This window comes from Nyctibius grandis, chromosome 5 (assembly GCF_013368605.1).
Source record: "Nyctibius grandis isolate bNycGra1 chromosome 5, bNycGra1.pri, whole genome shotgun sequence".
NCBI classification, from domain to species: domain Eukaryota; kingdom Metazoa; phylum Chordata; class Aves; order Nyctibiiformes; family Nyctibiidae; genus Nyctibius; species Nyctibius grandis.
Window position 1 is genome coordinate 64,264,661 of NC_090662.1, and position 26,743 is coordinate 64,291,403.

General features: G+C 39.8%; 1 protein-coding gene across 1 annotated transcript in view; it reads right to left on the bottom strand.

Annotated features, from left to right (window-relative positions):
* Window positions 1-5,249: 5,249 nt before the first annotated feature.
* POLR3B (RNA polymerase III subunit B) overlaps window positions 5,250-26,743 on the bottom strand; it is an 80,442-nt gene continuing 58,948 nt past the window's right edge. Inside the window, exons 24-28 of the mRNA XM_068400808.1 lie at window positions 17,729-17,832; window positions 16,663-16,829; window positions 14,276-14,389; window positions 10,211-10,384; window positions 5,250-5,803 (exon numbers count right to left, since the gene is read on the bottom strand). Of these exons, the coding sequence (XP_068256909.1) occupies window positions 5,674-5,803; window positions 10,211-10,384; window positions 14,276-14,389; window positions 16,663-16,829; window positions 17,729-17,832 (689 nt within the window). The 3' untranslated portion in view covers window positions 5,250-5,673. The remainder of the gene's footprint in view (window positions 5,804-10,210; window positions 10,385-14,275; window positions 14,390-16,662; window positions 16,830-17,728; window positions 17,833-26,743) is intronic.

Below are 26,743 nucleotides of genomic sequence, written 5' to 3' on the forward strand. Positions count from 1 at the left end.
AAATCTTTGCTGTTGACTTTGAGACAGGAATTAAGCTGTACAATCCGCTTTTTAAAAATTCCAACTGCAAAAACACTCTGTATTGGCTCTGACCTGGTGTCATGGTTTAAAGCTGGGCTGGCTATTAAACCTGTGTCAGACACTCTCTGTTAACCCTCCTCCCCCCCCCCCAAAAGAGAAAGGGAAAAGGGAGAGAGACTTACAGGTTGAAAAGTTAAAACAGTTTTAATAAACTATAATAATGAAAAAGAGTATAATAATAATAATAGAAATAATCAAATATATACACATATATACAAAACCAAGATCGAGCTCCCCCGATGTCGGCCACGTCACCACTGTGGCACTGCAGGGCAGGCTCCGGGAAGGCCCAGGCTGGGCTCAGTGACGGACAGGAACTGGATTCAGGGATGCACGGATCGGGATCGGGGGCAGCAGGGGAACGGACAGAGTCGTCTTCGGACACCGGCCATAGCAGAAAGAGAGCGAGACCCTCGTGATCCCCCCGCTTTATACTGAGAATGACGTGTATGGGATGGAATACCTTTGTTGGTCAATTTTGGGTCACCTGCCCTGTCCGCTCCTCCCTGCAGGTGTGACCCCCCTTCGGCTCTTCACTTGTAAGCAGTGAGGAATTTAGCCGTGACCTTGGTTTCTCTAAGAATAAGTACAGCAAGAGCCTTTCTGCATCACATCCCTACCGGTGCCTCAGCGATAACGATAAACTTCGAGCGTTATCAGTCCTGGAAGCAGACACTGCCTGCAAAACATGCAGTTAGTTTCAGAAAGTGTAGTTACTTAGAAGAGACTTAGCTGAAAGTAAAAATCACTGAAAGGAAAATTGGTCTGTTTTAGGCCAAACCAGGACACCTGGGTTTGGAGAATTTAACTGAGAATTCTGGTGTTTTGGGATGTATGTTCATACATATGGAAGACAGAGAGGGTGTATTTGCCTCCTGGATCCATATAGCTCTTAAATGATTGCCGAGAGGCAAAACTGATCCACTGTCCAATTCATGCAGTCTTTGCTGCCTGGAAGAAGAGAGTCTGACCGGGGCCACGTACACAGGAAAGAGTAAGGTTGCAAAGTAGCCAGTCCTTACTCCTGCACCTCTCTACCCCTTCCCAAAGAAAGAATTCCCCCACTGAAACTGGTGGGTCCAGGCTGAGAAGGAAACATTTCATGAGAAGGATGGACTGAAGTCAGAACTTGGGTTCAAACATACTCAAGTTTCTAGCAGCATGTAGGTCTAAAACATGGATCCATTTTCTGGCCTTCTGAGCCTTAGATACAGAAACTGGAATCCAGATCTTCATCATGCCTTGCACATGTTAAGCCTCCCAGCACTGGTCCAGATCATAGCAAAGAGTCACCATCTGGTTGGATTTTATGGTTTGATGAAGTGCTCAGTTTTAAGGCAAGCACGTGTCTGGCACCTGGGGACTGCAGAGTCCTCATCCTAGTTCTGGCACGGCGTTTCTGTGGCCTTGGGCAAGTCACGTCCTCTTCGGAGGAGGGAATTCATCAAGTGCCCCATGGTCCTGCTGAATCGGCAATGGGCTGTAAAACAATCCTCAGCTCCAACCGGAGGAGAGGCCGGCTGGAGGGGCCTCCCGTCACTGCTGAGCCAGCTGTGCCACAGCCCAGAGACGCTTGTGCTGCGACACGGCTGAGGAGGGCCTGTGCCCCCCATGCTGATCCTGTGGGTCACTGTGGGAGGGCTGGGAGCCAGGCAGGTTGTTTCAGGGCTTGTGCTCCCTTGCACTAGGGCCTTCCTAGTCTTCAAGAGCCTCGAGACAGAGAAAGCACAGACATGTTTTCAGCCCCTCTAGTTTGGTTTGCAGTCGCATGATTCCTAGTTATTCTTACCATCAGACTTTACAGGTGTCTTCTAAGCAGAGCTCATAAGCCAATTTTCAGATGCACAGCACTATTCATTAGTTTGCCACTTGTTACCACTAACCAATGAAATATTCTTCAGCCTTTTTAGGCTTTTTATTATGACGTACTCCTGTTTTGCTATAAACCACAGGTATTTTTCTTTTTATCATCAGATAACCTGAGAAAAGACATACGGCAATTTCTCATCATCAGGGGTCTATGTCCGTCATTGGTTTTCCTCCCTGTTTAAGGAACAAGTAGGGAGTCCAAAGAATTAAAAGCTCTCTTTGCTGCACATTGAAGCTTCTTTGTAAGCAAAACTCTTAAAGAGATACGGACATTACAAACAAAACCAATTGTGCTTAGTGGGAGCCCTTTACTTTCCACATCTTAAAATTATTAAATCTCAGTACACCTATATTTCATATTATATCCTGTTTGAATGCCAAAATTGGCCTGTCTGGTTTCATTTTTCTTTATAGTTCACTTTTCTAGTTTCTATGTTTGGAAACATTTACCTTAAAAACAAAACGAGTAAAAAACTTGTAAGGGTTATGTAAATGACTTGAAGTGAGGCTGTGCTTCTGAACTCTGAACAAGTGACCTTCCTTGCCCACAGTTCCAGAACTGGCTAAAAGTGCTTTGCTCTGCCCCATAGCATCCTGCAGCCCATCCCCAGCTTGATTCTGTTTCTCACAGTACAACTGGACATGTATGGTGTTTGAAGGGGTAGCTTTTAATTAATGTCTTTGTTTTGCAGTGAAATAATAGACTTGATTACTGAATTCTAGGCCTGTAAATGCTTCTACTTTTTAATAGCGCTTAATCCTCTATCTGCAAAGTAAATGGCAACTTAAACATACTATATGGAGTTAGATCTCTCTTCCAACAGCAGCACACACCTCTAGCTTATCTCAGAAAGTGGATTGTATTCTACATTTCAACTGGGACTAACGCTAGTGACCTTTATGCTCAATATCATTTCTAGAAAGCCTCTCCTGGACACCAAAAAGCAAGAGATAAAGAAGTTGCAATGGAATGAAAACTTTATGGCAGTTTTCTAGTTCCATGTGCTGAAGCCTTAAGATTTTGTCAAGTGTTGTCCAGAAAATTGTATCTCTTCCAGCAATTAGACAGAATCATGGCAGGGTTGATTTGGGCAAGCCTAGTTACAGCAGTGCAGCCGTTAGCTGACGTGAGACCTCTTTGTGAAGGCATTCTCTGTATAAAAAGGGGGGGGAGGGGAGGTTGGCTAGGAAGATAATTCAGAGGGCTGCAAAGATGAGGCTCACAAGAGGAAATCAGTGTGACAGCTCTGGGGTTCTGAGGATGTATTGTATCTCATCAGTCCATGCATCATAATTTTTCCTGGCTGCAGCAGGATTCCTTCCTTGAATTGCCACTTTGACCAACTGTATTCCAGGAATCCATAGCTGGCTGTTCTGTTTCTGCTGCTGGCTTTGCAATGCTTATACCGTTGCCAAGAGATTATTTGCAGGTCTCTATTATGAAGGAACATAGGTAGCCTCTTACAGAGAGGCAAAAAGTAAAAATCAGAGTTTCAACTCAAATTTGCACTCATATAAGCCTCTGGTGTATGCACAGGCAAGGGTGTATAAATGGAACTGATGCAGGTATCACCAGAATAGTTGATAGCGGGTGACCCTCACCTACTGTCAGACAGGTCTAGTTTCTATGTTCTGCTGGATCCACCATTGCTAAGGCTGCCCCTTTCTTCCTAAACGTTAGCTATCGCAGAGGATTCCCTTCACCCTCACAAAACCTTTCATCCCCACACTTTCATCAGCTCGAGGTAAACTAGCTGCAAGGTTACCCCTCAGGGTTGCACCTAGACCTGTTCTCCCAATAGGGTAACTCATGAGCATACGCCTCTGCTCCTCCTCTTCATCTCTGCTGCATCTGCTTAAATTTCCCCAGGTGTAGTTGTACATATTGCTTAGTCTTTCATGTCCTGTAGCTCCGACCATGTAACCTAGGAGACCACTGAAAAGGACTAGCTAGCAAGAACACCTTACCCTCAGTGTAGTTTCCTTGATGCACGCCAAAGCGTTCCCCCACCAGCAGGCTGTAGCCTTGGAGGCTCACTCCCTCTGCTGGTGCGCCCGAGCCTCCAGCTGGCAACCTCAGGGAGCAAAGCAACAGTTGTTAATCTGGTTGGGGCTTTTGGTTAAACTCTTCCTCCAGTTTGAAGCTGTAGGTCACTCTCTTACAAGTCTTTGTAAATAACCCTGAACCGTTCAGATCCTGGTAGAGGTGCTTCAAGAGCTTTTCCAACTCAAATGTGCTGTGTTGACATCTGTGTTGTTATCAGTCCAATTGCAAAAAAAAAAAAAAAAAATAATTAAAAAAAAATCTATTCCTTCAGACTTGATTTGTAGGCCCAGACACAAAACTACTAGTTTAAGCATTTTGCTGGAAGCTTAGAAAGCAAGCCTACTCAGGCTGATACTCATCTGTGCTTCTTAAGCAGCTAAGAAAACAGCAGCAACATGACTGCAAGAACAGCGTCAGGATCGGCATGCATAGTTCAGCCATACGAGGAGCCAAAGAGCATCTCGGGACTTCCAGATCATAGGCAGTGTTCTGTATCCTCACTGATCTAGCATGCTGCCTTTCTCTGAAGTACCTGAACATGCACACACTTCATGTTGACTTCAGTAAGACTACTCCTTTGCTTAAAAAGTTAACCATATGCTTTGCTGAGTAAGGGCTCAAGTGAGTTTAGGGTACTAAGTGACTCTTAGTTCATCCACTGCTTTACTTTCAGGCCTTAGATCTCATGAAAAAATTCAGCTATTCCCTTTCTAAATCCTTTCAGGTCATTTAAACCTGCTTCGCTGTCAGTGGAGGATTTGTGGTTTTTCACAGATCTTTTTTGGTTTTGTTTGTAAAAAAAAAGTTTTAGCTATGCCCATATTTAAAAAAGAAGTTCTAAAGTCCTAGGACAGCATACATCAGTACCTAGTGTTTGCAGCCCATCTGTTCAGGGTTTTGGGCCACTGTATTATTAAATCCACTGTACTCGGTAGGAATTGAATTGATATCTGTGAGCTGTATCACGCACTTGGCGCATATGCAGTCACTTCCCTTGAACTTCATAGAAACTGCATACGTTTAGCTGAAAGCAGACTGACTGTATAGTCACACCATTGCTTGCACATCAATGCACCTGCATATTGAAATCCCACTCAAAATGTCTGATTTCAAGTTCCCGAGAAAGTAGTTTCTCACTACTTAACAAAATTCTAATGCTTTAACAAAATGCTTTAAGAATAGGGAAATGGTTTAGACATTACAAGAAGGCTTCACCACCCTTACACAACCACCAACACATATTCAGGCAGTATTATTTAAAACATTTATTAGCCTTTCATATTCCACTGGTCTGGAAAACATTTTTAACCTCTATGAATAAGAGGCGCATTTAGCTCAGCTCAAGCCCTAGTCCAGCAATGCACTTTTCAAAACCAAGTACGGGCTTGTTTGAAGTGATGCAAGTGCTTTACTGGATCATGGCCTTATTCCACAATTCCCACATGTCCTGTTCACTCAAACTAATCAAGGCTTTCAGAACTGCTCCTAGTGTACTCTAGTGACAGAGTCTCCCCTGTCAACTTAAAAACAGGTAGGATATGTAAGAAAGATTTCTTACACTTCCCTTCTACCCGCTCAGGTTTTAGAGTTATTCCTGTTCACCAAAAAAATCTTCCAGTTATATATGCTGGATTTTGATTTCTGTAAAGTATTTTCTTCCATCTTTTTCATCTTGTTCATTCATTGTACTTAGCTAGTTTTAGCCTAGGTATGATGTTCATTGACTGCAGTTCTTGGAACAAGAGTTTACAGGCATAAGGTATGCGCAGAGAAGACACGTGACATGATGATTTGCAGTAGTGGCACCTAGGGAAACAAACAAAAAGAAAGTCAGAGTTGGTGCATAAATTAAGCTCTGCAGAAAAGAACAGTTGCCACTATCCACTGGTTTCTTTGTCCACCTGCATTTAAACACTAGGCTCAGTCCTAGAAAGAGCCAAGTGCTTGAGACACATTTTAGCGCTTAAGCAAGTCATAACTTTAAGCCCTTAAATAATCTGACTGAAGTCAACAGGAGCTTAATGCTAAACCTGCACTTTTCTTGGAGAAGAATCAAAATGCCCAGTAGCTAACAGGACTGACTTCTTCACCACTCACATAACTGCCAACACAAATTCATCATTGCATAATGACAGAAAGGAGGCGAACAAAGCTAAGTACTTCTGAAAACATGGTCCAGTTTCTGTCTTATATATATGTCACAAAAAAGAGGCAGGAAGAAAGAAGGTTCATGCTTAGGTGTTTTCCTCATAGCAATTTCACCCTACAATGTCTCAAATCAGTTCATATTCCAGAAAAAAGGCATCTCACATCTTACATCTTTCTGTGTGAACAGCCAAAGCTTTAGTCAAGACAGGAAACGAGTAAAACTGCTTTAACACATATTCTTTGCACTCTTTACTCAAATAATCTTCTAAAAATTCTGGGGGAAAGGGATTTTTTGTCATATAGATACATTCTTGACCATATCAGGAATAGATAGGCTGGTCACTCAACCATCTTTCCAGTATCGGGACTCAAATTCAGTGGTGGTAGCAACTGTTTAAATTCTTTCATTTCAAACTTTGTGTACACACAAAGGAAATTAAGAATCTTTCTTACAAGTATCAGTTTCCAAGCTCCCTATTTCCTCTTTCTCCTGTATATTCCATCTTCTGGATATGGAGAGTTGAGAAAGACAGGCCTTTGGGAACACAGAGTGACTCAGCACTTCCCTAATGGTCTAACAAAGCTCTTCTTTGGCTCCTGTGTTTCAAATTTATATTTCTGGCATAAAGTCATAACAGCCTGAAGATCCAATTAAGGAAGAATTAGCAAAATTCCTACATCCTTCTGTGGTACAGAATGAGGCTAAGAGTCAACATCTACAATAAAACCAATGCTTAGTCACTTGTTTCTGTTACCAGTGAACTTGACCTAGAGCACGTGGAAGTCAATGGGACATGTCCAATAAAGTTGGTTAGTGTTAATAAGGTTCTTGGTTATGAGAGTTGGCATTAGTCTGCCAGTTACTTTTTCAGACTCTGATACTTCTCTTTTACAGGCATACTTAAAGAGCATGTTGAAGAGCTGTTTTTTTTTTTCCAAGAAAACTGTGGTTGCCTTGACCTCCACATGCTCCATTCTTGGGGTATTTATTTTGTCTTTTTTTTTTTAAACCAAGAAAGCTTTCAACCAATAGTACAGAAGCCTTGATTACATTTCTGCAGTTCATGATGAGGAATGAAGCTTCACTTATTCCCAGTAAATTGCTTTGGCTTTGTCTAAATCTGACTATAGGCAGGAAGAAGGTAATAGACTGAACTAGGTGTTTCCCTGGCACAGGCTTCTCCTGTAGACACTGTTACATAGGGGAAATGTTACAGCTAGCATGCCTTTAAAACAGAATACACCTCAACCGCAGGTTTATAACTACTCCCCTAGTCCAAATTTATAGGGATAGATACATTTTTATGGTGGGAGGAAGTAACCTAAACAGAAGCCATTTTCTGATGTTAACACAGCAAGCAATTGCTCTCAACAGAAGAAGCCCTGCAAGCCTGAAGAGGCACAACTTTTCTTCTATGAGCAGATGTCTGGCATCTGATTACAGCTACTAGGGACTGAGGAGCAGAGACTACTCACTACACCTAGGCTCGATGCTACACCATGCTGGGCCTGCTTTGTACTTGGATGAGGATCACCCAGAAAGGTTAAGGTGCAGTAAGCACACAGCACAAAGCTCTGTCCAACAGAGATCACAGAAACTGAAGTACTTGAAAGACCATTTGGTACTAGAATTGTCACTAAACTGGACAGGAAAAGGCAACTGTGCCAAGGCTGAATCTGGACCAGAAACATAATTTTTCTTCATGTATATTTTAAAATGCTCAGACTCTAGGGATCGGAGTAACTTATCATCAAAAAAGGACCAAATTTTGCTCATTGCATTCAGTGGAGTCCTGCCCCTGATCACCTGTACAACAGCAAAGTTAGAAAATTTGCCTAAAACTGGTATGTCACAGTAAGTTTCAACTGTATTTTTTACGGGGACAAATTGTGTCACTGCCACAACAGTTCCCTTCCCCCGCGAAAGTACCACTTCTGTCCCCAACACTGATCTGCTGTTACTATCTTGCAGAAAAACATACCCAGTGGCTAGTCCTTGTCTTGGAGGAATGGCTCATCTTCCTTAAGACAAGTGCCCTTAATGTTAACCACCAAACAATATATTTCTAAAAGGTTTCTTGCAGCAATGTCTTCTTAATGCCAGAATCACTGAAAAGCCCAGTTTGGAAGTTTCTCTTAATGACTTAGTCTCTACCGTGATGCTCATTATAGGGCCACTTGCTTCAGCTGCTGGTAGACACAGCATATCATTTAGCAGAAACTACCTCTTATTGGTGACTCTCACACATCAGACAGCTTTTCATAGAATCAGATTGCAAGAATGTCTGGCTCTGCCTCAGAGAGTGGTTTCTTTCACAGTTACTTAGAGTTACTAAACTTTGTTACAAACTTCAAAATACAAAATATATTAACCACACCTTAAAAATAAAATGTAATACTATTTATGAAGTTCAAATTCCTAATTTTCTTCAAGGCATCCTCACTTCTTGTGGTCTCTGAAAATCTTCAAGGACTGCTCTGAAAGCCAAGGTCTTATAAAAAAAAAATTGAGCTACATCTGTACACGAGGTTTTTTTAAGGCAGTGCTTTCCAGTTAGAAGTGGTTGGTTGTTTGACTTATGGCATGTCCTTACTTTCAGACAACTTCCTTCAACTGTTATTTGCATTGCAGTAGTTTTTAAGAGACCTGGATCAGAAAAAGGCCTCACTTGTTACATACAGTGTACACACACACGCTCAAGAAAAACAGGACACTCAAAAATACTTACTGCACAAAAGACAGCAGGACAACGCCCAACTAAAAATCACCAACCACAACAAGATGCACAGAGTAGGCCTCGTCTCTCCTCTGGATTTCACATGTGTTTACCTATCTCTGTCTGAACTTCTGCTCCACATGGTGCAGAACTGCTGCTGCTACGAGCAGACAAACATGATGTTCTGTTTCTGGCCAGAAGCCACATGCTTCAGAAGAAAGGTCTGACCAAGGGCAGAAATGGTAGCCGTCACTTTTACACATCTACAAACTGAGAACACACCTTACTTTCCTACTTCATTATATCATGGAAAAATCACTCTCAAAGCACTGAAGTGAATAAAGTCCAATTTCCTGCATCTCCCAATAGATTGGTATCAATATCCAAGATGCGGCAAGTTTCCGACAATGTTCTTTTGAGGTATTTAGAAATTAATCTCTCTCCTCCTCCTTCCAACTCCCCATCTTCCCCTGACATAAATATTAGAGTAACTTGTAACTTGAACTTGCAGTGTTGATTTTTTCCTCCCTTAGTCATGGGATTCCAGGTCACCTGTTTTCACAGAGCTGGCAAGAACTTTGTATCTCATAAATTCCTATTGGTCTCACAAGTCTGTTTTTCTGCCTGGCTAAAACAAAACCAAGCTAAAGCAAAACATTTCCCTCACCTCTGAAGAACATAAAAAGAAGCTTCCCTATCTTCCAACAAGTATTTCCACCATGCTACAGCACAACTTTAAATCTAACATCTCAAAATTACTGTAGAGAAAAGATGGTTAAGAGCAAAGTCCATAGTATTATACATGGTGAGCTCCACATATTTTTGACATCCAGTTTTATGCTTCCCCTACATGGAAAACCAGTTTGTTTGCAGGAGATAAAACTCAGTACTGGCTTAGGACCCCGAGTAAGACAGCAAGACCATTAGTTAGTCTAGAGATACGTTTCTTAGGAACAAGGCAGTCGGTCAGAAGCCAGCTGAATTCCAACCCAGCAGCTGCTTGTGTCTCAGGCTCCAATGTGGCGCTGGTGTGTTTGTCCGATGCTTTGAAGAGGAGCTCCTTGTTTTACAAGACTAGAAAGCAAAAGGTGTTTGGGAGGGGCACAGTGAAAGAAAGCAGTATGCATGTGATTATGAACTCCATAGCTAGAGAATAAGCAAGCAGATAACGTCGATTTCTTCTCCCGTTCTTCTGTGCCCACTCTCTCTCTTCAGCCTTGTGAGGTTCAACATGTGAGAGTATCAGCAAGATCTGTGACTAGCCTAGCTCATAATCTCATTTCTGATGTCAGAAGAATCAAGGACATTGACACAGCTAGTTTCCTTTTTTCAAAAATAGACAACTTACCAGCCAGAGTACCCCAGCAAGCCACACTGCCCACAAACATCCACTTCAAAGGCATCACTTGAAATCATCAGTCTCTCCAACAGAAGCATGCTGGCTCCATAACCTATTAAACAATCCCGTTCCATCTCTCCAAGACGTAAACCACCATCACGGGATCGACCTTCAGTGGGTTGCCTTTGAAATAAATATTTGAAAAATGTAGTAAGTATTCCAGAACATACACTTTACAACTCTAGGAATGCCTGTCTTCAAACTGTACAAACAGTACAGGATGAACGGACAACAGTTTTTTACAAATCAGAGTTGCTGATCTCACAAACGTGTTTGTTATTCAAGTTGAAGCAAATCTTCTTTGCTTCTGCACTAGTAATATGATGTAGTTCTGTGAGTAACAACTACAGTATCAGACCACAGCTCTTTATCTCATAGAAAGTAGCTGAATAAATGAAAAAAAAAAAAGACTGAACAGTATCCAAGATGATCTGGACACAGATTTAGTACTCCTTTTTTGATGAGACATTCATTATAGTTTGTAGCTAACTAAATGAAACAATATTCAGCAGCTAATGAATGAATCATCAAGCTAATGTTTCAGCTGAACTACAGCTAAGTAAGACTAAATTCTTAAAATAAAATCATTTTTGGTCTGGGAGAGAATACCAAAACAAAGCAGCAAACAAGTAGTACACATATTACTAACTCATTATTGAAATACTTTTTTTTTTTTTAAGTAACACTTATCTAGTTTATTTTTTCTTCACGTCTGACAACAGGCTAATTTTTGTATTGTATAGGTTCCTGGTTCTCTAGTTCCTCAACACCAAACTCTCATTTCTTGTCTGGAAAGACTTCCCGTCCTTATGGTGCTAGAGGAAAGTTTTAACAAGGCAATATAAGTATACGCTAAAGATCTGGAGGTAAAAAGGCAAGGTACAATGCATTATTTAACAATACTATGGCTGTTTAAGCCATTTTTTCTTTGGACAGTCAAAACTTTTAATGTCTTGTTTGTCATCCTGCAGTTTCATACAGTTTCAGTTCTACTCTCATGTGCTAGCACAATGCAGTAGTACTTAGGTTGCAAATATTAGAGTAAACTGTGAAGCAAAAACAATCTCAGATTCCTGAAGCATTAATACATTGCACACATTTTATTAAATACTTCAATCTTAGTATATTCCCTGAAGCATGACAGCAAAGAGAAGGAATAAAAAATGTTATTGGCAATCATAAGAGGCTTTGCTGCTCAGTGAAACCCCATGCGTATGTGCTGTTTCTGATACCTGCAGCAGTGTAATCCACCTAGAATACCCAATGACAGATCTGACCCATAACTTTTGGAGTATGTTTTGTTTATATTGTTTCAAACAACCAAATTTGTTAAGCATACTACATATATTAAAAATAAGTTTATGCCAACTTATTGTGACTCAGAGAAAAGAATTTTAAAAGCCTTCAACATCTAATAATCTTTTGTAACAACTATAATAAAATACACCTAATTACCAGACCAAAACATCTTCTAAAGATGCAAGTTGTATTTGTTTTTAGGGGGAAGTAGTTTCCCTTATTGTGACCCCACTGGAACCTCAAAACTAATCTGCTTGTAATTCAAATTGTCCTTTTCATTCATATAACCTTCTATTTTTCCCACTGTTGGGAGAAGGGATAGAAGTTGTTTACATCATGATCAAACTCCCTAGGGCCCCCTCCCCAGATGATGGCACCATCACTGTTCAGATGCTGTTTTAAAGGACTAACCCTGTGATGAATGCAGTTTCTCATCTGAAGTCCCAAGAAGCAGATGTTAAAAGCAGTTGGGGCCTCCACAGATACAGGCATTTGCTGCGGTGCTAGAAGTGCCTGAATTCCCTTTACCAACTGATTTCTATAATATTAGTTAACACATAAGCCCACTTTCAGAAGTTTCACCAGGTGCTGTTCCACAGGATAAAATATCAAAATAGTTTCATAAATGTGAGCCCCAATAAAGTCTCAATCAAATTAAGGAAAGATAAAAGATATTGAAAAATGATAGGGTCTCAACTCCACCCCTTTTAGAGTTGATATGCCATGGATGTTCCAGCAGATACAGGATGAAGATTTCTAAGGCAGCTGAAAACCCATTTAAAACAAAACAAACCGAAACAAAACACAAAAAGCCTCCCAAAACCTAAAACCCCAACTTGAGTCTTAAGCTCTTAAGTGTTTCACTCCCACTGACTGTTAAGATGACCTCATTAAAAAAAAAAACAAAACAAACAAAATCCCCCCTCCCTAAAAAGCAGTTTTCTAAAGTACCAAAAATATCAATATTGAGATTGGGCCTTTGAAAAGAATCTTTCGGATTTTTCTTTCCGCTCACATGAGTTTGAAAATTCCTCACACCACGAGTTGTTTAAAATGTTAAAACAGTATTTATAAAGCATTTGTGTTTCCCCTTTCCCTCTTTACACACGTACACTGCACCTGTTGCCCTGGGCAACTCCTTCCATTCTTCATTCTAAATATAACATTCTGAAAACAAAGCAGACTCCTGAAAATAAGATTGGGAATATCATTAAAAAGAGATATTTTTCATATTAAAAAAAATAGAAAGTTCTTAAAATTCGTAAGTGCTAAATAAAATGCAGCGATTCTTTTTTAAAAAAAAAGCCAAGTGGTCTTCATACTATTTAACTGCTGCATTTAGAAAAAAGCATAAAACAATTAACTTCAGTGCTTTTAAGCACATTAAGAATTTATTGGCACTAATTCTGCATTTTCTGAAAGAGCAGTGGGTTCAGCTTTATGGCCGTGTTCCTTGTTTCATTGGCCAGTGGAGGTAAATAAGTCTACCCCCATGAATAAGAGCAGGCCTGGTAGGTCTCAGCAGATCTCCCTTGTGCCTGTTTCAGAAAACCAGTGGCTAACTCGAAATGGAGTCGTTGGCTGAAACACTGATCTCCAAGAGGTGGAGTATTACCTGGAAAAGCACTGCCTGAAGGAGGAGGGCGTACCATGCTCCCACAGCCCCCGAGCGCAGACCAGTGTCATCACATTACTCCCTTGCAGTATAATAGGAACCAGCATATAATCTTATAAATTCAGAAGACACGCAGGTGGCAGCTCTGACAATGTCCATCAAAACAACTACACATGCAGAAAACTTATATTGATCTCTTGTAAGGAAAACTAAAAGCAGTTTATCTATTAAAAAGATTTAGCAGGACTGGGTATCTAGGCAACATCATATATAGAACTATGTTTTAAATTAATTGTCAACTACTCATGGCAAAATAAATTAAGTATTGCATTTCATTTAACAAATACCAATTCAGAGGGCAACATCCTGGCGGTTTTTGACTGTGCTGACAAAGTGCTGCTTTGCAATTCTACAAAGTCTAATCAGAACAATATCTAGAATCAGTGACATTCAAGGAACTCAAGTCTTCTGCCTTATTCCATATGGAAATACAGCTTTGCTCTGTCAGTTAAAGTACATTTGTTATATAATAAAATGCATTTCAAGACAATGACAGCCAAATTCCATGGTGGAAGCTGTTACAGGATTACTTTTAAAAGCAGGGATGCACATTGTTCTCATGCTTGTTTGTACTACACTAGGGCCAATGTATTTGCTTTGCCTTGACAGGTCATGGGTTATGGGCCACGTCAATATTAACCTGCTGAATACCAAAGGATGCTGAAATATTAAATTTCTTCCTTCTACTCATACCCAATTTTGTAAAAGTACAAAGGTTAAAGAAAAAAAAACCTCCTAAAATACCTATGATATGGGCAATGTGAAAGGAAAGGACCAAAGTGCGCACTGTGAATCAGCAGATGGTATTTTTACCAACTGCTAACACAAGTCTGAGAAGCTAACTCAGTTTTGGACTGCATAGAGCACACCTTCTGCCACAGTCTACTGTGAGAGTTTTTAGTCTGTAACAGTGCATTAACAGGCAACAGCATTTTGTGTCAAGTATCAGAAGGTAAACACACTTTGTTTTATACTCGTCAGTCAGCTGGGCACACTTCTGAATGTACACTAAGAATTTTGTGCTTAGCCGGTAACAATACCTGGTGAGCACTGCTCTGGGTCCTCGAGCTCTTGCATGCATTTTATCCAACACCATGTGCTTCAGTTTCTGGTAATACACAGGGCCAAAATAGATATATGCTTCCAAAGGTTCCCTGAAGGAATAAAAAACCAAAACAAAACAAAAATAATATCCACAGTTAGCATATATTTACCTTAAGAGAGACAAGAGTGTTGTGCACAGGAGGAATTTGAAACAATTTGAGGATTCCGAGTGCTAGAAAAACGCGTTTGGGCTTTCAGGGCAATCAGTCTGAAAACCCCACAGGGAACCCTTCTGAACACGAGAGCAGTACACTTCCAGCACCACGTACTGCTGTACCCACCCTAGCGAGGAACAGGCTCCTGAACTCTGGCCATACACTGTGCAAACACGATGCTTTAGCTGCAGGTACCTGCTTCAGCTGTTCTATGTTAAGTCCCTCCTCTGTCTGTGCAGGAGTGTTTCAACAGTGACATCAGCAAGTGATAAAGACTGTAAATGTGTCAGACTCTGGAGAGTGACTTAAGATATTTCTATTTACATTCCTTCACTTTACATCATTCACACACAAAACAAAGGTAAGCATATATGTAAACAAATACATGCAGCATAAATGCTCAAAACATCATTTTTATAGGAGCAGTTTAAGGAAATTGCATTTGCAAGAATCGCTTAGCACCAGCACACTATGAGCTTGACAGTCTTCCCATCCATTCATTCCCCCTGCGCACCACTTCAAAGCACAACGCAAGACCCAGACGGGTGAAAGCCCTCCCTTAGTGGCTGTGCATCAGTGCAGGGCCCCTGCAGCACTGCTCAGCAGCTGTACCCATGGGACAAAAATCACTGCCCAGGCTGGTGCTGGGGGCTCAGATGAGCAGGGTAAAAGGGCTCTTGAGATGCATGTTTAGACACCTGCATCAGCTTGAGAGCATCCGTAAGCAGTACGGAGGGTGTGGCTCCATTCTGTAAGCTGGAGTAATGGCTAAAGATTTCTGTGTTTAAAACACCCCCAACTGTAATAACAGCTTAAGCGACTAAAGACAAGAAAGCAACAGTTGAAAGCACTCAGTCATTTCCCAGCTACCACCTTCAGCACTAAGAATGACCAGATTTAACACAGATAAACTCAGCTCTGCCACTGATTTATTTTTAAAAAAATGTATGTGCAATGTAAAAACAAGTAGGAGACAACAGCATTGCACCTCCCATTCAGAGTAATTACTGACGTGATGCAGTGTTATTCCAAAAGCTGCCTATTGAAGAAAATAATAAAACTTAACTAGATGATTAGAATTTGCAAACTTCCATATTGTTATGAAATCTGCCTTCAAATTTTGTAACAAATATAAAGCACGTGCAATTTTCTTGGAAGAATACCCGTACCCTAAAGCAAAGTCTCTAAATAGGGTACTACAAAGTTGAAGTTTGGGGACAGGGGATTTTTAGGGCTAAATGATTTTATTCTCCTTAGGAAACAAGATTAGTCAGATTTGTTAAAAGTTACCACGATGTAACAACAGAAAGTGTTTCAAACACCAGGACACTTGATATACGAATTATGGAATATGGAGTGGGTAAGGAAAACACTGAAACAAAAAGAGAAACGACATGTGGAACAAGCTGGTAGGAAAAGCAATTAAAATAAGTATTAAAAAAACCTTACAAGATAGACTAAACTTGTTCCTTGAGAAGAAGGGGACTAGGAGGATAATAAAAATAGCAGGAAGGTAGAATTAAGATACGTTTTGGAAGGGCTGGCATGTGGAGCCATATGGCCTTTTCCTGTTCCTAAACTATCTTACGTCCTTTGAACTCCATGTCTCAGAAGCCAGTCCGATCAACACAGCAGGAAATTTGCAGATTAGAGTATTATGCAAGACTGAATCATTGTGTAATTGAAAGAAGAAAAAAAAAAGAAAAAAGGAGCACACACAAAATATTCCCAAGGAACAGACACCTGCCAAATCCACATTTTGCAGTATTGTTAAAGTTGATATGAAAATGCTTATCTGATTCCAAGCATATATAAGATTTGCTGCCAACACAAACTTGAAATTTCTTACAATCTCTCAGAAGGAAAACCTTGATTTTACCTTTTTTGTTATGCAGTAGAAGTTGGGAGATTTTCCTATGTACTACAAGGGCCATTCACATTACAGCCACACAAATACTAGTGATTCTTAAAATGTGGAACCACAAAATACTTCTAAGAAAAAAAAAAAAGCAGTGCACCATTCTTCAGCCCCTTCCCTCCATCTCACAGAGTGGTTTGCAAATAAGAGAAGGTTCCTGAGCTCTGAGACATGAGAAGAGTTTTCAGATGCGTCTCACAGGATTTCCCCACTCCCCTGAAATGTCTAAATCTATACAGCAGATTCTTACCCAGTGATACCAGATGTTACGTAGTCCTTCCCTAGGTAGTTATAACCATGGCGAATAAGATCTTCACACACATCCTTAACTTTACTGCCTCCAAAAGCTGTTCCATAGTGAAATCTGCCATCAAGGACGCCAGCCTTTCCAGCCAGGAGCTCAATTAACTTTCCTACCTGTGCAAAGAAAAGCAGAGTTAACAGCCTGCTCACTGGTACGGTTATACCTCTGGATCAGTCACAGCACAAGTTAGCCAGGCAAAGTGTCTGAGATGGCAGCCTGGGTTATTGCATGCAATGGGAGGAGTGGAAGCAGCCCAAGAACAGGGAATACTCCTGTGTGAAGGGGAGAAAACTGGACTCATTGCAGGGTCTAGGAACACCTTTAAGATCCAGAGTCAGGCAGCTCCATTTTTTCCAGTTGTCTGGAAAATGAGCAGGATCCAGTGTGGCCTTCTGCTCTGGGAGACAGCCTCAGAGATTGACACACTACAGTGCAGCCAGGGGAACTGAAGGGAAGAAGCTAATAAAGAAGAAAAGATAAGAGGCTGTACAAAGTAACCAGTGGAGGTCCCATATAAAGGCCCGGCTGTGAGGTATTCAGTGTGACCCTGCAGCACAGGTTCAAGACTTGCATCAGTTCCAAGGAGGCATGTGTAATCTATGAAGTTATATAGGCCTAGAACTATTACTGAAACTCCTCACCACCCTTCCCCTCACAGTCTGCCCCAGTCAGTTTAGTGGCCATAGGCAGTAGGGAAGGAAGAGGGAAAGGAAGAAATTCTCAAACAGAAAGGGTGCAAGTGAGGTATTCAGTTGCTTTCCTATTAGCTTGATATAGAACAAAATGAGAATGATGCACAGCCTGCATCCCTACTCCTTTTACAACAGGATGTTTCAAAACATGCAAACCAGAAGGCTGTATACTTATAGGACAGCAAGTGCATGGCATGATGACTGGAGAATCTTCTCAGCTAAACAATGTTTCAAACTTTTTTTTTTGTTTCTTCTGGCTAATCTACTTTACTTTCCCTATTGAGAGACACTGTCTCTTTAATTGTGACACAACCACTAACCGTCATACGCGATGGGAAGCCATGAGGGTTCATTATGATATCTGGACAGATTCCTGTATCACAAAATGGCATGTCTTCCTGAGGAACAATCAGTCCGCACACCCCTGCAGAAGAGAAAACATTTCAATTCACAAACAGCAAACCACCAGCAGGGCTGACGCTCATCACCAGATTTTCTTTAGTGTTTTCCTCCTCCTCTCTTTCTCATGGATCACTTTTTACCCAGATTCATTACCATGACCAGTGCTCACAACCTGCAGGATAGAAGACAGCCCTTGTGATAGGACTGGCAAAATTAGCATACCCTTACATAATGCTCCCAGTGATTTGTGACCTAGCAAATTAGGGAAGAAAGCTTTAGATACAATTTTCAGAGGCAACCAGAAACGACTGACCAGTCAGACTGGAACATCTCAAGGGAGACCTAGTGTTTAAAGCTGATGCTATAATTTCCTGCAAAAAATTAAGAACTCAGGCCTCTTACAGTATCTCTTTGGAGATAATACAAATAATACAAAATTATTATTGGTTTGAAATTTGTTTATCATATGTATCTTTGCTAAATACTGTAAATAAAAACAAATCAAGTCAGGACTTTGACAGGGACTGAAAGGAGATAAGTAGGGGAAAGTAAAAAAAAAAAAATCACCAAGATTTTTTCAGGTAGCATTCATTTGCTGAGCAAAGACTGCTTTCAATGAATTACAAGGTACAATCCATTCCCCAGACTGCTTATATTTTGTCAGTCCATGAACACAAACTGTACGTTTAAAAGTTTTGGAAGGTTTTTTCAGGTTCCATCAGTATTGGATGTAAAACAAACAAAACCCCCCAAACTCTAAAACTATTTAGGAAAGATTAAACAGAATCAAGAAAACTCATTTAAAATATTCCATCATACATCCCAAAATTTTCTTTCCAACCATTATAACTGTTTCTACCGTGAATTCTGCAAATCAAAATACTGCAGCTATAAATGACCGAGAGATCTATCATTCAAATTCAGGTGCTAAAATGCAGCTGCTTAAGTCTATACTCCTTTGAACCAAAGCTACTGTTGCAGTTGGACAATTTCTTCCAGAAGCCCTTAGAGCTGAAAAAGCCTGCAAGCTATTTGAGATCAGCCTGCTGCAACTGCCAGAGCACGCTTTGGGAACAGTCTTGAAGCAAGGGGGCTCCTGGAAGACCAAAGGTGCTGGTTACATCCCTAAAAAGGCATCCCCTGACCAGTCAGTTCACAGGGGGATATTGGCGTCTTCTCAGGAGGGAGCTCCTCTTCCACTGTCCAAGCAAGACAGGGATAGGTGTATGGGACAGTAGTTAATAGAATGAGAATGGTAAGTATGGGGGAAGGGAGCAGGAAAAAAAAAATAGGATTGGAGCATCTGGGGTGGTGGTGGTGGGTTGTTGTATTTAGTTTTTACACCTATTGAAACTAATTTTCACTGTTCTATTAAGATAAATCAGTAACATCCTTCTACCCCTCCCTGCCCAGCAGCAATCATTTGATGAAAATGAAAAAAAAAACCCAGCCCACTCTTGTGTGCACAGCTTTTTTATCCTAAAATTGTACACCTAAATACTTTATTATATATGTATTATGGCACGTACATTTTGCGTTATTTGCATGTACTTCTAAGAAAGCATTAGGTTGCATCTGGACTTCACGGCACCTGTAAGCCAGAAATTAAATCTTAGCTAACTTAAAATTACTTTAGGCTCTGAAAACCTTTCATATGCCAAGCCGGTTCCCATAGCAGACAGCCACTGTGTTGTTTGTTTTGTGTGAAAGTGAATGATAAAAGATCCATGAAATCGACACAGAAAGGCAGAACAGCAGAAAGAACTGAGGGTTCTCCATCATAGCGGCTTCTACCCTCCGCTGACTTGTATAACAATGGGACCTACACACCCAACTGCAGATCTAACACAGCTGTGCATTTCATTAGATGAAGAGCACTAGTGACACAAGTAAATAATTAACTTATTCTGGTCCGCTGACTGTGGTTATGAGACCAGTCATAGCTGACAGATTTTAATACAAGTTAACACAAAGACAGCATAATGAGCTTAGAAGTTAAAAACAAAATATTTAGACAGGATCCAGCAATGTGAAGCTCACTAAGCCATTTATAAAGTTTCCATTTTACAAGAAAAAAAAAGAAAAAAGAAAAAAGCGCCATAAAACCTCAATTCTAAGCTTCTGCATTTTAAGAAGGCGCTGAGTTTATTACAGATCTATAGCACGTCCATGTGAACTTAGAGAACAGGACACAGAGAAGATTCTTCCTGCCCTATGCTTTAAGAAAGTTCATTCTTTCTCATGAAAAACTGTTAAAAAAGCTGGAAGACATCTTTCCTATATACAACGCTAATTCTGATTTTATTTTGCAGTCACTTGCCTCAGAAGCTCTTTAAGAGACTAGTGCTTGCAGGTCTGCACTTTAAGCTCCTGGATTTGCTACTCTCTCTCAGCCCCGATCGCAGAGCCAGGCTTTGCAGCAGGGCAGTAAAAGGCAAGCCTAACAGTTCTGCATTGCTGAGCAGCTGTGGAAAAGTGATCAAGTGAATTAATCCATATAAGTGGAATTATCACTTGCAACTGGCTAATAAAACAGTAAAGGAGAAAAGAAGGTGCTGGATTTAAGGCAGCCTCAAGTTCCAAATGTTGCCCTGTCCAAGAACTGCTTTTCACAACTGAGCTGCCCAACTCCTCCCCATACAATATTCATAAATAGGACACACTCAAACTAGTAGGTAACTTTGCTCTGGCTCTTACTACAAATTTTTAAGATTTCCTAATTGTTACTGATTTAGACACCACATGAAAATCGTTCCCCAGCATTCACACAGGACACAATAATTTGGTTTCCTTCACTTCCCTTCCCCTCACAATTTTTATATCCTGCATCTGAAATTTAGCAATACCATTTCAGACTAAATGCTATACTGCGATGGGCCTGAATGTGCTCTCACCTATACGCTCTGTAGTTCTCATCTAGGACCAGAATCAAACATTAACAATGAGAAAAGGCTGCAGACAAAATAAAAAACAAAATGTTTTTTTAATGTCTTTTTTAAATGTGGATTAACAAGAGGGTTGTATGTATGAGTACGAAAGCATTCAGCAGCTTACTATATCTCATTTCTTTTCAACTGAAAAACAAATTGAATTGTAGAAAAAAAAACTTTTGTGTATCAATTTGATAATGACACCTTAGAGGCAAAATTAGTGAAAATGCTAACAAATTCTTTTAAGATATCCTTTTCTTTCAAAAATAAAAAAGTGGATTAATAAGCATGGTAGTTTACTGCAAGGATAACAGTTTAAATTAGAATAAACTTAAATCAGACATCTACAGTGGCTTAACATGCAAGTATAAAACAGCCACAGGCAGTGGTTTTCAATGCTATTGTATGCCAGCCAATAAATGACAGCCCTCTGACTATGCACGATGGCCCCCATCCTCACACAAGCTATCCGCATCAATCCCGACAGCATCTCAACACCCATGTACCTCCACAGGGCCCTGACAGAGCTTAAAGATCCTCTCACCCAAAAAGTACTTCTGTCCTTTAAAAGCTTCTTTTTCTAATCAGGAGAAATTCAGGTTTCCAGAATTGGTATCTTTTATGTGGTTCCTTTTACAGTTTGCTGACAAACACGAACATACACAGACTTGTAAAACAGCAGTTCAGCAGGGAGGGGGAAGTGGGGTGGCAGGGAGGGGGCAGGGACAAAACACAACAGTATGGGAAAGTTTTTCACCGGGCTACGGTAAGATGCCTTCTATACACACACATGCCAAATGAAAGAAAATCATCAAACACGTCAAAACAACCTAATATAGAAAACTAATTACTACCAGCAGGAGGGACATTAGAGAGCAAAGGAGACTAAGTGAATAGAAGCAGCAGTTAATACCAGTTTCTATCAGCAAGATAAAAAGAAGCACATTACTAAATGTGCTTGTTTACTTATTCTAATGATACAGTGGTAAAAGAGCTAAAACTAACTTGAAAGGCGTCTATTTTAGATTTATCAGATTTGCCAGAATTTGGAAATACTCCTCGGAAATAAGAGTACGTCACATAATTAAGAGGAGTTGCACCTATAACACAGCACTGTGAATTGTGGACAAGTGACAAACAGATCTGCAAAAATTAGTACAGTTAAACAGAAATGTACATCTGCTTCAAAACTCTTTAATTACATACTGTGTTGGCTAACTAAGCATAAAACAAGTCCAAAAGAAAAAAAAGTGCTGCATCACATAAGCTTTGTTCAGTATTGAATCATTCACTGATCTATCATATCACTTGCTACATCCCATTTGACATAACAGGTAAAGAACAGAATTAAAATTAACAGATAAATAATGCATAAGTAAACTTGATTAGTTTTCTTATTAAAAACATCACTCTAAATGAGAGGAGGTGCTAGAAGACAATACAGTTTGTACACTGCTTTCCCATGAGCTGCTGAATGGTCTGATGTGATAAATTTGCATAGTCTGAAGCACACAAAGAGCTGATTAATTGAAACCCTTACAATGCTTCTGGAAGCAGCTATTGTAAAACAATAACCATAGGAACTTTACAAAATACACATGGCTGAATGAGTCAAGAGCTTAATAAAATGTGTGTTCAGGATACACTATTTGGAAACAGAATTAGAGATTTTTATTCTGTGCCATAAAATGCTAAATCACCCTAATTTCAGAGGTTCAGTTGAGGATTTACTGAAAAGGTCAGAAGGTTACCTGTTTGCTGCTTGAGATAAAAAATGCTGTAATTTTCTTCTTAAGACAGCAAGCTAAGCAGCAGTTTTGTTAAAAATAAATAGAAAAAACAGTATGAGACGTTTTAATGGCATTCTGACATGTCATTTTCTCATATTCAGCTTCTGAAGATAAAGTAAGAAATTCCTACCTTTCCTGATGCCTAATAACTACTAATCATCCCACATTCCTGCAGTCGATAACAGTAAATTCTTTTTAATGCCACTTCAACCACTTAATTCCTATAAACCCACTGATGTTTTGTTAGAGATAAAGTACTAAGTCTGATTTGTAACAGGGGAAAATGACACAAGTAGCCATTTAAAACTAACATCTTACATCTTACTTTATATGTTCTGCTTATATGTACTATACAAGTGCCTATTAAAAGGCGAAAGAGAAGTTCTTATCAACTATGAAGTTAGGCAAGCAGAAGGCAGATACTCAAACTAGTAAAAATTTTAATAAGTAAGCAAGGTCAGATAAATGGTATTGTCATGAAGTTTATGTAGTTGACAATGCTGTGAATGGATTTTGTTTTGACACTAAAGAACATGGTTCATTTAGGAAAACAAAGACTATCTTTCATGAATTTAAACTCGCTTCCTTGTCTTTAGAGTTGTTTAAGTGCAGATACTTCAGAAAGGTTTAATCCTTTATCTTAGATCTTCAGCTATTAAAAAGCTTCTGTTTCCCAGTTCAAACAATCTCTTGCTTAAATACAGTTTTTCCACTCCTCAGGAATACTGTTCAGTATTGCTGCTTAGTTCTGTGATCTACAGGACCTTTGTTGGAGGTGTTAATCCTTTTTCACATGAGAGACTGAGAAATGTTCTTTCAGAGAAGTGATATATTGCCTTTTTTCACATCAAAGGAGCCCAACTTTTTCCTCATTGTGACTCGTAGCAAAGCAAGAGGAAATCTGGAAATATAATAATTTAGTTTGTATGGAACTCAGATGAAACTTCTTTAGCTTAACAATCCTTTAGCCTTCCGTGCTTTGCAAAGTGACTTTGCTTGAAGAATGCAAGATTAAAAAACAAAATAATTAACCAAAAAGGTTTCTTTATCCTTGCGGAAAAAATAAGATGCAATATAGTTATAACAAAGTCCTACAGCTCAAGATAAGTCTTCCCTGGTAGGTATGTGTTTTTTTGTGAGACATTAGAAGCTTAAGGGCTTACAGACTAAAGTGGCAGTCCCCCTCGCAAAGATCCTACTTCAATGTCCAGTTTGAAGATGAATATTGAGATAGAGCAAAATACTTGCTGGTGCGTTTCCCAACACGATGGCCTCATTTGCATTTTTTCTCCTCCTCATACACTTTGTTGGCAGATCTTGAAGGAAAGGCTAGCTTGTACAGGCAGTTTGGAAGAAGTGTACTTAAAACATGGACTTGAATGAAAAGGGGGTGTGGTGGACAGGCCAGAAGTGGTGACCCTTGCCAATACCATGTTGACACGTGAGAGGACACAAAGAAGGTAGCAAATATAGAGGCAGCAGCATAGATCTATATTATTATAGAGGCTACAAAATCTACATACACATTTAATGAAAGGCTCTTCTGTAACAAAAGGCTAACGCTGGTTTGTGAGATTTAATCTGTCATATCCCAGACACTTTCCAATTCTGTTACTCCACTTCTTTCTGCCTCAGAGACAAAGTATAGCTTTGGAATACAAATCAATTTGGAATACAGGAAAAAGCCCATGCAAAAAACTTGAGAAATGTTGTTTGTGCAATCTCTTATTTTGCACATATTTATTGTAAAACTCCTGCTAAAGTTCCGTGAAATCAAATCTCATCTTCATGCATTCCTTCTAGAAAATAAAAATACTCCACAGCAAAGACTGACAATACAAAAAGGAGAGAAATACGCTTTCTCTCCTTCTCACTGAATCAAGGTACTTGTTAGTTTAAGCTCATCATAGGTTTAAATGGCCCCGAGATGGGCTTAAAGCTAACATTCACAAATTAAACTTGAAGTGGTAATTGCCTGCACTCAGACGAAGATGAGAGAACAAATTCAGGGCTAATTAAAAATTCTCTCAATGGAAAATGTTTAACTGTTAGTATTACAATTTCTGTTTCACAATGGTCTATATTTCTCTGTTATGACTGATCCTTCCCTGATTTGATGTCAGAGAAGGGTGATACTAGATGTATGTTTAAACAGCTAGCAAAGGAGATTTTCCCTCTCCTTTTCGTGCCTTTTCTCCTGTTCTATCATTGCCTGTAATCTAACATTAATGTCAGTATCTGGTTCTTCACTGTATACTGAAGTTGCAAAACAGTAAACTCCACTGTTCTTGTTAGTATTTTTTTTCTTGGTATCTAACACATGTATCTTCTCCACTAAGCACACTTCTCCTTTCTCCCATTTATTGTGACATCATTTCCCATAATGTACTACAAGCCAGTGAACTGCGAGGTCTGCTACCAGGAAGGATATGTATCCTAGTAGAATGTTATAATTTACAATATGATCACTCCCTTGATCACAAGAGATTACTACAGATTGATGTACTGGACATCTAACAAGCACATGCCTGTGAACTCTGTAACACAACTGTTGCAATGTGCCCACTCATATCTCCAAAACCAAGCTGAAAGGGACATTTGCTATTCTGAATAATTGATGGTTTTGGATTATTATTATTATTATAGGTCCAAAGCACAGATACATGGGGGATCAGTCACTCCAACCTGATGCAATGCCAGGCATAACTATGGGCGCCCTCAAAGTTCCCTACAGCATTTAGGATGTTGTTTTCCATTACCATGGGATTTTCACAGGTATTTTACTTCTGAAAAAAGAATATTACTAACTTTCTATGGATTTGGGGATATTAAAGAAAATACCACTAGATTCCAGTACAGTGGTATGAGTTGTTTCTGCATTTGACCATGAATATCAGGGTTTGATAAGTAGCAAAAGTACTCGTGAGATGTCTGTCCTTCAAGACCTCTAAAATGAACTTTCTCTAGACCGTGAGATGTCTTACTTGCATTTAATGGTATGGAAGGCCCTCTGCTCCCTAAAGCCATATTGCAGCCTGCCTGACACAATCCTGTTTCCTTCTGCCATTCTTTCACTTCCACCTTTTGTCCTCTGATGGCTCTAGATTTGTGGAGTACCCTTTTTCTTGATTTTTGGAGAGGTATGAAAATCAGTCCCATTTAAATCCTGCTCAACTAACTATTTCAATAGGTACACGTTAATAGCCCAAGCTAGGAGAAAAAATCTTACCTGCTTAAATTTTTCATGCAAATATCCATAAATACTCATCATGATTAACCGAGCTGCTTCTTTAGTGTAATTTGTAGGCTATTCTTTTTTAATTCTAGTAAGAAATTTGTCCTGCACAGTACTGATCGTATTGTTACATAGTAACTTGCAGCTAAAATGCCACATGCCACTTATAAGGAGAAAGGACTAATTAGACAAAGCTCAAAATATATGAAGGAGTGGGCTTTGCTCTAAAAGTGGTCATAGGCTTAAAAGTACTGCACATCTTCATTATGTATGAGATTAAAAAAATTGTTTTAAAGAGACTCTACACAAAATCTTCCAGAAGAAGAATCTTCCTGGAGAGAAGGAAGGAATGGGGCAGTTGAACCATTCCAACTCCTCAGCTCTTCCTGTTTGCCTCTGAAGATAATGATCTTCCCCCTCACTTACCGAAACTATCCTATATGGCTGTAGTGCAAGAACTAGACTGGATTTTAAAAGGAAAGTCGAGAATATACTGCTTCTTCTTTACTTTTTTGAAGCCTTCAATAGGTACCGGTTTCCAAATCACTTGGGGATTTGGTGAGAATCACTTCATATTTTTAGATCAAAAGTCATCTTGAAAATACAATCAGGAAAAATGTTTCAATGCTTACCAGAAGAGTTTCTGTTTCTTAATGACAGCAGAAACAATGGAAGGATTTCTTTCGAATACTTCAAATGGAGTTTCAAGAACCAGTTTTATGGGTTTATGGAAAGATACTGTGGAAGCAAGGGTGATCTTGGAGAGAGCTCGATGGACTGAGAAAGCCTGCATTGACTGTACTCCACAGAAAACATATAAAAAGAACTTGAGGCAACATCTTGTAACAGCTGACATGATGATCAACTACTGCCTTTTGTACCCATTTCACCTCTTTTGATTGATAGGTTTGCTCTAGGTAGATGTCCTGAACACCAAACCTGGAGACTACAAAAATGAGGATTAACGTGGCTCGCCCT